Genomic DNA, 9943 nt, shown 5'->3' on the forward strand with positions numbered 1-9943 from the left:
TAATATGAGTTTGTTGAACGAATAACAACATGTGTTCCTGGTTCCTGAACTGCTCACTATCATCTGAGCTTCCAGGTAGCTCACCGAGTGCCTACATTAGCTACTTTCCCTGAAATCATCATGCAGGGGTCCATGTTGGGAAAGGATTTATAGAGCAGAGGGGGTACCAGGCCCCAGCTCCCCTTCTCCATTTACTGCCGAGTGCTGTCTCAGGTCAGCCAGGGAAAGAAAGACCCTGCTACCCTCTGACCAAGATCTCTTTTCTTCTTTAGGGCTGGCCGTCTTCTTGCAGCTGGGTAAGTGCCCCATGTGAAGATGTGGAGTACCAGGGTGCCCTGGGGACAAGGGATATTAGTCAGGGCAGGGGCCACCTCTTATTTCCCTGCCGTTCCAGGCACAGCAACCAAAATTTTCTGTTACTTCACCAATTGGAGCCAGTACCGTCCTGGGATTGCCCACTACATGCCCGAGAATGTGGATCCTTGTCTCTGCACACACATCATCTTTGCTTTCACTGGCATGACCAACAACCAGATGACAACCATTGAGTGGAATGATGAGACCCTCTATGCCAGCATCAATGGCCTCAAGCACTAGTGAGTTCTGGGCTTGGGCTCTGGGCTGGGTTGGAGGTTTTCACATGGGTCTTTCAGAAGTCCTTAGAGACACCAACACCAGAATGCCTCGTCTTTGAGTCCTGTTTGCAATCACTCTCATGCCTCATTGGCAGAGCTATTGGCATCATTCTCCCTAGGAGAGGCAGGTTGCTGTCATTCGTCTGGATTATTTTCTCAGCAGATCCTTCGCATTGAATGCTATGTGTCCCATGAGGAGCCATCCACAAGGGATTCATTGTGAATACAGTCCCCTGGAGGTTGCCATGTTGCAGTACAGACCCACACCAACCTATGGGCTAGCTGCCAATTTAACCTGAGATGGTTCTCGTGCCAGTTAAACACTTAGCACATGTGCTGAGTGACTACCAATGAATTGGGTGGGCCAGACATTATGCTAGGTGCTTTTCATTTATTATTTATGTAACCCCCACAACAAACACTAGGAAGTAAGCATGTTAAAGTTTAAAAGATATTTTAAGCTTGAGGAAACTGCACTGTAGAGAGGTTAAAAGCTTTCCCTTGCCCACAGAACTAGTAAGTGGCGGAACTCAGGAATGCCTGATCAGTTTATCAGAGAGGTTAATTGACACTTTGGTCCAGTTGGGAATCCAGTGGGTAGTTTTTAAGATCAAGCTCACAGGACCTGGGTGCCTGCTGGGAGACACCATGGAATAGAAGAGTTAGGTTTAAATCCTGGCTCTGCCAACCTTAGTAGCTGGGTGATCTGGAACAGATTGCTTAAGCTCTCTGAATATCACTTAAAGGGCAAAGTGAGATCAATACTTCCTGCCTATTGGGACTGTGAGGGTGACAGAAGCAATGTATGTAAAGTACCTGGCATTTGGTAGGCACTCAGTAAATGGTAGACACTTCTACTGCCTCTATTCCTTGTTCTTTCCTTTAAGAGTCTCAGACTTTCAGCTTTCTGGCCTAGTGTATCCTGGCAGCTCCAGCCCCTCTACCATCTGTGCTAAGGGACTACTTTTAGGTTCTTCCATCCTCCCTAGGATGCCCTGCCTTGTCTTCCCCTGAAGCTTCCTGTTGAATCAGGATCCACCAGCCCACTGGCAAGGCCAGGAACAGGAACCTGTTCAATGAGCATTTATACTGTGTCCTGGAGGTACGCAGAGTAAGACAGTACTTGGCTCCTACAGAGAGCTCTGCTCCCAGTGTGAGATCAGAGACTGGTAATGGGGTAGGCCTGGCGCTGCTCAGGTGTAGGATACGAGGGTGGAGAGACTGACCAGCAGATGACATCTCCTTGCCTGTGGAATTTTATTTACATTGGGATCTTTCTATCTCCAGCAACAGGGGACTGAAAACCCTGCTATCTGTTGGGGCTGGAACTTTGGAACCCAAGGGTAAGACTTTGCATTCACAGAGGAATCGCTCCCAGATCACTCAGTCTCTTCCAAACTCCAAGGGCTCTGAATTCTCTGAAGTGGGTGGCCTCTGGCTTCAGGTATAAATTTAGATATCCTATAACCTTCTGGTCAGAGCTCTCTTTGAAGTCTGTCCTTCCTTTATCACAGCTCTTACCACCTGCCTATCTACTTATCTATACCTTCCTTTATAGGAGCTCCTCCAGGGCAGAAACTCTATTGTATTCACCACTATATCTCAGCACTACCAAATGTCAAATGAATGTCTGAATAACTGAATATGCATCTGGACAAATAGGAGGCTAAGTGACAAGACAGAGGACCCAGGAGCTTAGGCCACTATTGTTTCCTCCTGTGTCCCCCCACCCCACCCCTACCCCAGCCCCAAGTGCCGCATAATAGAATCCTGCCCTTGAGAGAGTCCACGTTGAAGCCCATCACTGCCACTAAGATCATAATGACTTGCTGACTCCAGATTCTCCAACATGGTGGCCACTGCTGAGAACCACCAGACCTTCATCCAGTCAGCCATATGGTTTCTGAGGAAGTACAACTTCCATGGGCTGGACATTGATTGGGAGTATCCTGGCAACTGTGGCAACCCAGCTGACACCAAGCAGCTCTTCACTGTCCTGTTGAAGATGACTCACATTCCCTGTGTCCAAAGAACATAGGATCTGGTCCACAATGGACTGGGGAGAAGACCACTATATGATGAGGGGTTCTGAGAGAGGCTAAATACACCTGAGGGTGTGAATCTCAGTTCTTCTGGCTCAAATCCTGATTTCTATAGTGTAAAATCAGATTTTTCTTGCAGGGAAAACTTGTAGGGCCAAGTTATAGAGACTACTGTAAGGGAGCATGAAAGTTAATTTATTTACAGTAAGAAATCTGCCAAGGAGTCTGAAACATTCATGTTCTAAGCACAGCTATGGGAAGTCAAATAGTCCCCAAACAGGTCCTTCCTTGGGGGGCAGCATGTAGGGCAAGGTGAGCTAGTTACAGACTGAGATGTTCAATGGCCCCTCACTCTGGTAAGTAAAACCAGATTCTTCCAGCGAAGAGGTACTCCTGCCACCAGGGCCAGACATAAAGTTGTTGGGCCAGAGTGTCCTCTCCCCTGGGCAGCTTGATTGAGCACCAATGATTGCGTCAGTACTCTTATTTCCTCTTCTTCCATGATTGATTTTTCCAATTGTTAGATTTAATCATATATAGTCTGTAGAGCTAAGAGCCATTTTTTTTGGTCCATATATTAGCTTTCTTTTTTTATTTTTCTGCTCTGGACATTATTTGTGACTCTTAGAGGGTCACCAAATTTCCCTCAGTACAAGTTTTGGGGAGACAACTCATTGTTGTTCCCAGAGACCAACAACAGTTCTTTTTGTTTGTTTTGTTTTTTTATTTATTTTTATTTTTGGCTGTGTTGGGTCTTCATTTCTGTGTGAGGGCTTTCTGTAGTTGTGGCAAGTGGGGGCCACTCTTCATTGCGGTGCACGGGCCTCTCACTGTCGCGGCCTCTCTTGTGGCGGAGCACAGGCTCCAGACGCGCAGGCTCAGTAGTTGTGGCTCACAGGCCCAGTTGCTCCGCGGCATGTGGTATCCTCCCAGATCAGGGCTCAAACCCGTGTCCCCTGCATTGGCAGGCAGATTCTCAACCACTGTGCCACCAGGGAAGCCCCCCAACAACAGTTTTTGAAGCAAAGGACTCTAAGCTGAACACTGTTCAGCTTTCTTTGTAAGAATCATGACCTTGTCAAATGTTCATTGGTCCTTGCAGCCTGAGTCCAGTGTCCTCTGTTTCACAGGAAATGTATGAGGCTTTTGAGCACGAAGCCACCCAGAGCAACAAGCCTAGGTTGTTGATTTCTGCTGCTGTGTCCGCTGGCAAAGGTACCATTGAAACTGCCTACCAGATCCCCGAGATATCAAAGTAAGTAAACCCCAAGCCCAGGAGCCCAAGTTCAGAGCTAAGTAACTCTGAGACCTGCCCCATAGATTAGCCAATGCTCAGGTACCTTGGAGAGAGAGGGCTCTGTCCCAAAAGAATAAGATGACCCCAAAGCCTGAGAGAGAGACGTGGGAAGCCAGACAAAATTCTCAATGATAAAAGGCTATTTAGAAAAGGTTAGTTGAGTTTCAAACTTCTACAAGACCTGAAGGTCTGAGTGCAGCCAGATATTGATTATGGGTTGTATGCCTTCTATATATCAATTTTTCAAATAAAGGTGAGAGAGAATGAAATAAAGAACAATAAAGCATATTCCCTCATGATGTAATTACAAACAACACATCCAGTAGGGACTAGGAGCTTTAGGGGGAGTGGGATGGAGACTATGATTTCCTCTGGATCATTTTTCTTCTCTTGTATCCTACCCTCAACAGCCCAAGGTACATGGACCTCATCAACGTGATGACCTATGACCTCAGGGGCTCCTGGGATGGCTTCACAGGAGAGGACAGCCCCCTGCTTGCAGGACCCAATGACAAGGGAGACTACAAATACTTCAGTGTGGTGAGTAAGGATTTGGGACAGCTAATTCTGATGGATATTTTCAAAGCATGTCATGGGATCCCTGGCCAAGGACCAAAAGGGAGGCTGAGGAAGCTTGATGGACAAGATAAAGATGGTGATCTTTTTTAACCCAGTTCATGTTGCCTGCTTCCTTTTTCCGATGATTAATTGTACCCATTCATCTTTCACACCAAAGGAAGCAGAATAGTGGCTTGGGATAATCCCAAACATTGAAAAAATAATTTAACTATCATTGTCATTGATGCTAGGAGCACATTTCATGATCTATCTTGCCCCTAATCTTCCTCACCTCCCTTCCACTTTCTCCCCATCCCATAAGATTTATCTTCTTAACTTGTATGGCATAGGCAGCTGTAATAATAAATCTTAATGATTAGTAGGTGTGTAAGTTGGCTAGATGTGATTTCAGTGTAGAATGCAACCAGAGATATAAAAATTGGCACGGGAAAGTCTCCCAGGAGCATACCCCATGCTCAAACAATTCTGAGCTGTTATATTCCACAAGTTGGGAAAACAAGAGGATGCATAGCTGAACTCCAGTCCCATCCCAAATGCCAAGTCCCGTATGAGGGGAAGGAGGATAGCGAAACATTTTGTTCCCAGTTGACACTGGGCCCTGCTACCTAAGTACTATACCTCTTGACTGACGCTGCCTCTAACACCCAGTTCCAGAAGGAAGGGTAGGTTGGGCTGTGGAAGGGTGAGGACTGCAGGCTATGTCTGAAGTAGCCAGTAAATTGGGTAGAAAACGTTGGCTATTCCACAGGCCTCTGGGCACATCCTCAGCTGCTTTTTAGTACAGTAATATGTTCCTTACCTTGCCTCTAGGATTATGCAATGAACTACTGGAAGAATCAAGGTGCCCCTGCTGAGGAGCTGATGGTGGGCTTTGGGGCTTATGCCAGTACCTTCACTCTCACTAACCCTGCCAGGCATGGCCTGGATGCTCCCACCTCTGGCCCTGGGACTGCCAGGTCCTACACTCAGGAGGCTGGGAGTCTTGCCTACTTTGAGGTAATGTCCCAGAGGGCCGGAGGAGCAGAGAGATTCACTTTCTGTTCTAAAGGATCATAGATACTTCCAAAGAGAAGGAATTTATACTCTGATTTCTAATACAGGATACCCCATTGTTGCCAGCTCTGAGTGTATGGGGTAGGGAGGGAAGGGTAGAATGAACTATTGATAGAACATCTCAAATTTTAACCTTTTAGAGTAAATGTGCATCTTTCATGCTAGTAGTGGTTAACATTTACTGGGTCCAAATGTATAGCCAGGCTCTGTTCTCAGTGATTTTTATATATCATCCTATTTAACCCTCACAACAGTGAGGTGCTGATTTTATCCTCTTACACAAGAAGACACAGAGGCACAGAGGGATCAAGAAACCTGCTCAGGGTCACAGAACTTGTAAGTGGCAGAGCTAAGATTCAAACTAAAGTTGTCCAGCACCAGAATCTCAGACCCTAAACATTATGTGTTCTCACCCCCTTGTTGGCTCTTGGCTCTTTTTGGCAAAAATTCTTTCAAATAAGAGAAACAGGAAAACTCGTTTCAAAGGGAAACTGGGCCACAAGGCACAAAGAAGCTGCCCTGTCCCTTGTCTCACAGATGGGTATTGGCAGACCCAGGACTGGGATTTAGGTCTTGTCTTTCCAGCCTGTGCCCTTTCCACTGTGCCACCCACAAGAGGGAAAGCAGGGGAGCTGGGGTGAAACTGGAACCATGAGCTCTTATTTCCAGCAAAGAGAGGTGGGGAGAGGAGTGTATTCCAGAAAATAAAGGGAGGGAGGAGGGAGATGTGAGCCAAACACAGGCAGGTGCATCTGAGCCGTGATTTGTCCTCCTGCCCCAGGTCTGCTCCTTCTTGAAAGGAGCCACCGAGGTGTGGAACGCTCCCCAGAAGGTGCCCTATGCCTACAAGGGGAATCAGTGGATTGGATATGCCAATCCCAAGAGCTTCACCCTCAAGGTAAGGCCCTCCACACCCTTCCTTCTGCACAGTTGGGAGAGGTAGGGAACCTGCCCTCCAAGTGCCTTTGAATTATAAGAAAACACCTAAGAGAGGTAAGGCAAGACCCAGGGTGGCCCTGAGGTCTCAAGGGGGCTGGTAGCCCAGCTGCAGAGCTCGGCGGTTGGAACAACCCCTCTGCTTCCGGGCAGTTGCAGCTGGTTCCTCCCTTCCCTCAGCTCCTGTGCCTTCCCGTCCTCGGCCCCCACGCCCACTCCTGGAGACTCCCTTTTGGCCCCTTTCCCTGCTCTGCTCTGCTCCTGATCCAGCGCTCTGATTCGTGCTTCCTGAATTAGGCACTCTTCCACCCCGAGGGCCATGGTGTAGATCAGTTTCTTCCTCTCCTTTTCTCCTCTCCTGCATACAGTAACTTCATACAGGAGGAACCCACATCAGGAGGCAAGAGATCCTTGGAGCCATTAGGCTTCTGCCCACTGGCCTTTACATGCTCATATCTGGGTGGTTACTATTTACCAGCCCCAAAGCCCTTCACCCTATAACTCGCCATCAGAGCCCTGTCTCTCTGCCCAGACACTTGCCAGGTGAAGGGCCCTGTATCTCTTTTGACATCACAACCACCCAAGCTCCAACTCGGACAAGCCTTCTCAGAAGGTGGTTGGTGATAACAGAGAGCAGGGGAGAGACTCATTCTCCCTGACTTGGTAGTCCTAAGATCTCTCCTTGTCTACAAATATGTCCATGACTCCCTCAGAGTCTCTGTGGGAAAGCCACTCTCCCATTCCCTCCTCTCCATGACTGGATCATGGCCTTCCCCGTCATCCTGCTGGAGTCACTCCCTGCACTTGTGCAAGGACATCCCACAGTGCCCCCGATTCTCTCCCACAGGGTGAGTGGCTGCTGAAGAACTAGTTGGGGGTCCATGGTCTGGAACATTGGCTTGGATGACTTCACGGGCACTTTCTGTGGACAAGGCAAATACCCTTTCATGCATGCCCTCAAGTCTGCACTCAGCGTCTCCACTCCCAGTAAGTAGTGAAGCACCACCTACCAGCCATGAGGTAACAAACTAGACATTAAGGAGGAAGAAGAGACTATCCAGAGCTCCTCCCAGTCTGGCCTCAAAGAAAGCCTCCTTCAGATCTTCTACCTGTCCTAGCATGTCCACAGGGAACTGGCATGTGGGACCCAGAAAGAGAGACTCAGGTGGCTGCTAAGGGACAGCCCCTGAGTGAGAGAGAAAGGCCCATCCCTGTTCCCGAGGGCTTTCCTTGTAGAGCTGTTCAAGGAGCTCCTGGAGAACATTCCGGAGCCTGGGTAGAGAGAGGACCACAAATGCCTTGTTCCTGTTCCTGTCTGCCCAGCTCCAGCCTTTAGGAACTTTGTGGAGCAGAGAAGACAAGGCAAGGGAGGGATGGCAAAGTTAGGTGGTGAGGAGAGGGAAGAGAGAAGGAGAACCCTGAAGGGGTCCAGCTGGCCCATTCCCTGAAGTGAGGAGCAGAATTACGATTAGTCTCAGCACACAGCTTTGCCCCAGACCCAAAGGCCTGGGCAAGTGCCGAAAGCACAAGGGGCCAGGAAGACATGTGGACAGCCAGTGCTGACTGCTGGACCATGTCAATTCTGCTGGTTCTTTCAGATTTCAAGTTATCCTCACAGGTGCTCTTGGAGACAGGTGTAGTCTACTTAAACATAAAAACTAGGGAGGGAGAAACAGGGAGGTATTAGTCAAAGGGTGCAAGTTTCAGTTTTACAATATGGATGAATCCTAGAGATCTACTGTACAACATAGTGCCTGTAGTTAAGAATACTATATTGTATACTTAAAAATTTGCTGGAAGGGTAGATCTTGTGTTCTTACCACAAAAAATAATAATAAATAAAGAGGACAGGAGGAGACTTCTGGAGGTGATGGGTATGTTTACGACATTGATTGTGATAATCGCAATGTGCACTTATCTCCAAACCCATCAAGTTTTATGTAAACACTTTGTATGTCAATCATACCTGATAAAGTGGTTTAAAAAAGAAAGACAACAGTGTAGTAGGCATAACACAGGCTCTGAACTCAAGGTAGAACTAGTTTTGAATCTCAGTTCTCACCTTAGCTGACATGAATAAAATAATCTTTAAAATTCTTCCACTTTGTAGGATTTTGGGGGGTTATGGAACATAGTATTTGGACAAGCATTTAGGTGATAAATAACATTACTTTCCTCTTAAAAATAAAATAAAAACAAAGCTAATTATTCTGTAGCACTTACTATTTTATACAGCATACACATGGGAAAATGCTTTATGTAATAATTCTAAGAGATAGTACTAGTATTCCATCATTTAAGGGAGGAAATTGAGGCTCAGAGAAGTTAGTGACTTGTTTGTGGTCACATAGCTCATAGCAGAGCTGGGCTGTGAACTTGGGTATCACTGATTCAGGCCCAGAGCATTTAACCACTGGTTCAGATAAGATGAGGAACCCCCAGTGACACTACAGACACAACACTCATGCTGGGAAAGTAGTCCACCCCAGAACCTATGGGGCCCTTTTCTTACTCTCTCAGGTTGCAGAGTGCCCACCTCTACCATGGGCTCCCACACCAACACTGTGGCTCCCGGGAGTGGCAGCACTGGCGAGAGTGGATTCTGTGCCGGAAAGTCCAACGGTCTCTATCCCAGCCCCACCAGCAAGTGCACCTTCTACAACTGTGTAGATGGATGTACCTACGAGGAGGCTTGTCAGACAGGCCTGGTCTTTGACACCAGCTGCTCTTGCTGTAACTGGATTTAAGCCATCTGCTTGTGGGATCCATTGGGGACTGTAGGACAGAAGGATGATTAAATGGAAGTTTTGCCTCAGACTACCAAGTTGTCTACTTTGATTTGTGAATCTACGTGATACTCCCCTGTGTGTAAAACAGAAGCCTTACCTTCTTGCTTCCCAGAGGTCTCCAGAGGTTGGGGCTGGGAGACAAGGATGGGTAGTGTCTGGGACCTCTCTGAGCATTTCCGTGAGAAGTTCTGGTGTTCTGGACTCCTCTTGAGGCAGAAGGGGAAAAGAAATGAGAGGCTCTAGGGTCAAGAGAGATCAAGGGAGATTTGATCTCTCATTTTGTTCTTTCCCACAAATATGCCTCCAAAGTGTCTTGCAGAAGAACCTAGAAAAGTGGTTGGACTCAGAACACAATTTACTGCATCACCTTCAGGAACTCTTCCTTTACCAGGTTAACTCATCTCCCAACTCCAGGGCTAAACAACCCAAGAAAACCATACTTGTTTGAAGACAGAGCATGAGGGCCACCTGTAGGATGGTCCACACACTCCACTTCCACACCTGTGAGGCTAGAAACAAAGACCATCGGCACAATTATCTAACTTAAAACAATATTAGTTCATTTTCATCTTTATTGCCACACTACACCTGAATGTACCCTCAGAGAAGGTA

At 47.3% G+C, this 9943-nt stretch overlaps 1 protein-coding gene across 1 annotated transcript; it reads left to right on the forward strand.

Annotated features, from left to right (window-relative positions):
- Positions 1–399: 399 nt before the first annotated feature.
- LOC137209050 (acidic mammalian chitinase-like) lies at positions 400–9289 on the forward strand. The gene is given in 11 exon segments (XM_067710155.1): positions 400–596; positions 1923–1951; positions 1954–1978; positions 2475–2633; positions 3780–3932; positions 4391–4514; positions 5364–5549; positions 6388–6504; positions 7390–7409; positions 7411–7529; positions 9063–9289. Coding segments are annotated over 11 exon segments (1293 nt in total). The 5' UTR covers positions 400–462.
- The last annotated feature ends 654 nt before the right edge of the window (positions 9290–9943 follow it).

Source organism: Pseudorca crassidens, chromosome 2 (genome assembly GCF_039906515.1).
Source record: "Pseudorca crassidens isolate mPseCra1 chromosome 2, mPseCra1.hap1, whole genome shotgun sequence".
NCBI lineage: Eukaryota > Metazoa > Chordata > Mammalia > Artiodactyla > Delphinidae > Pseudorca > Pseudorca crassidens.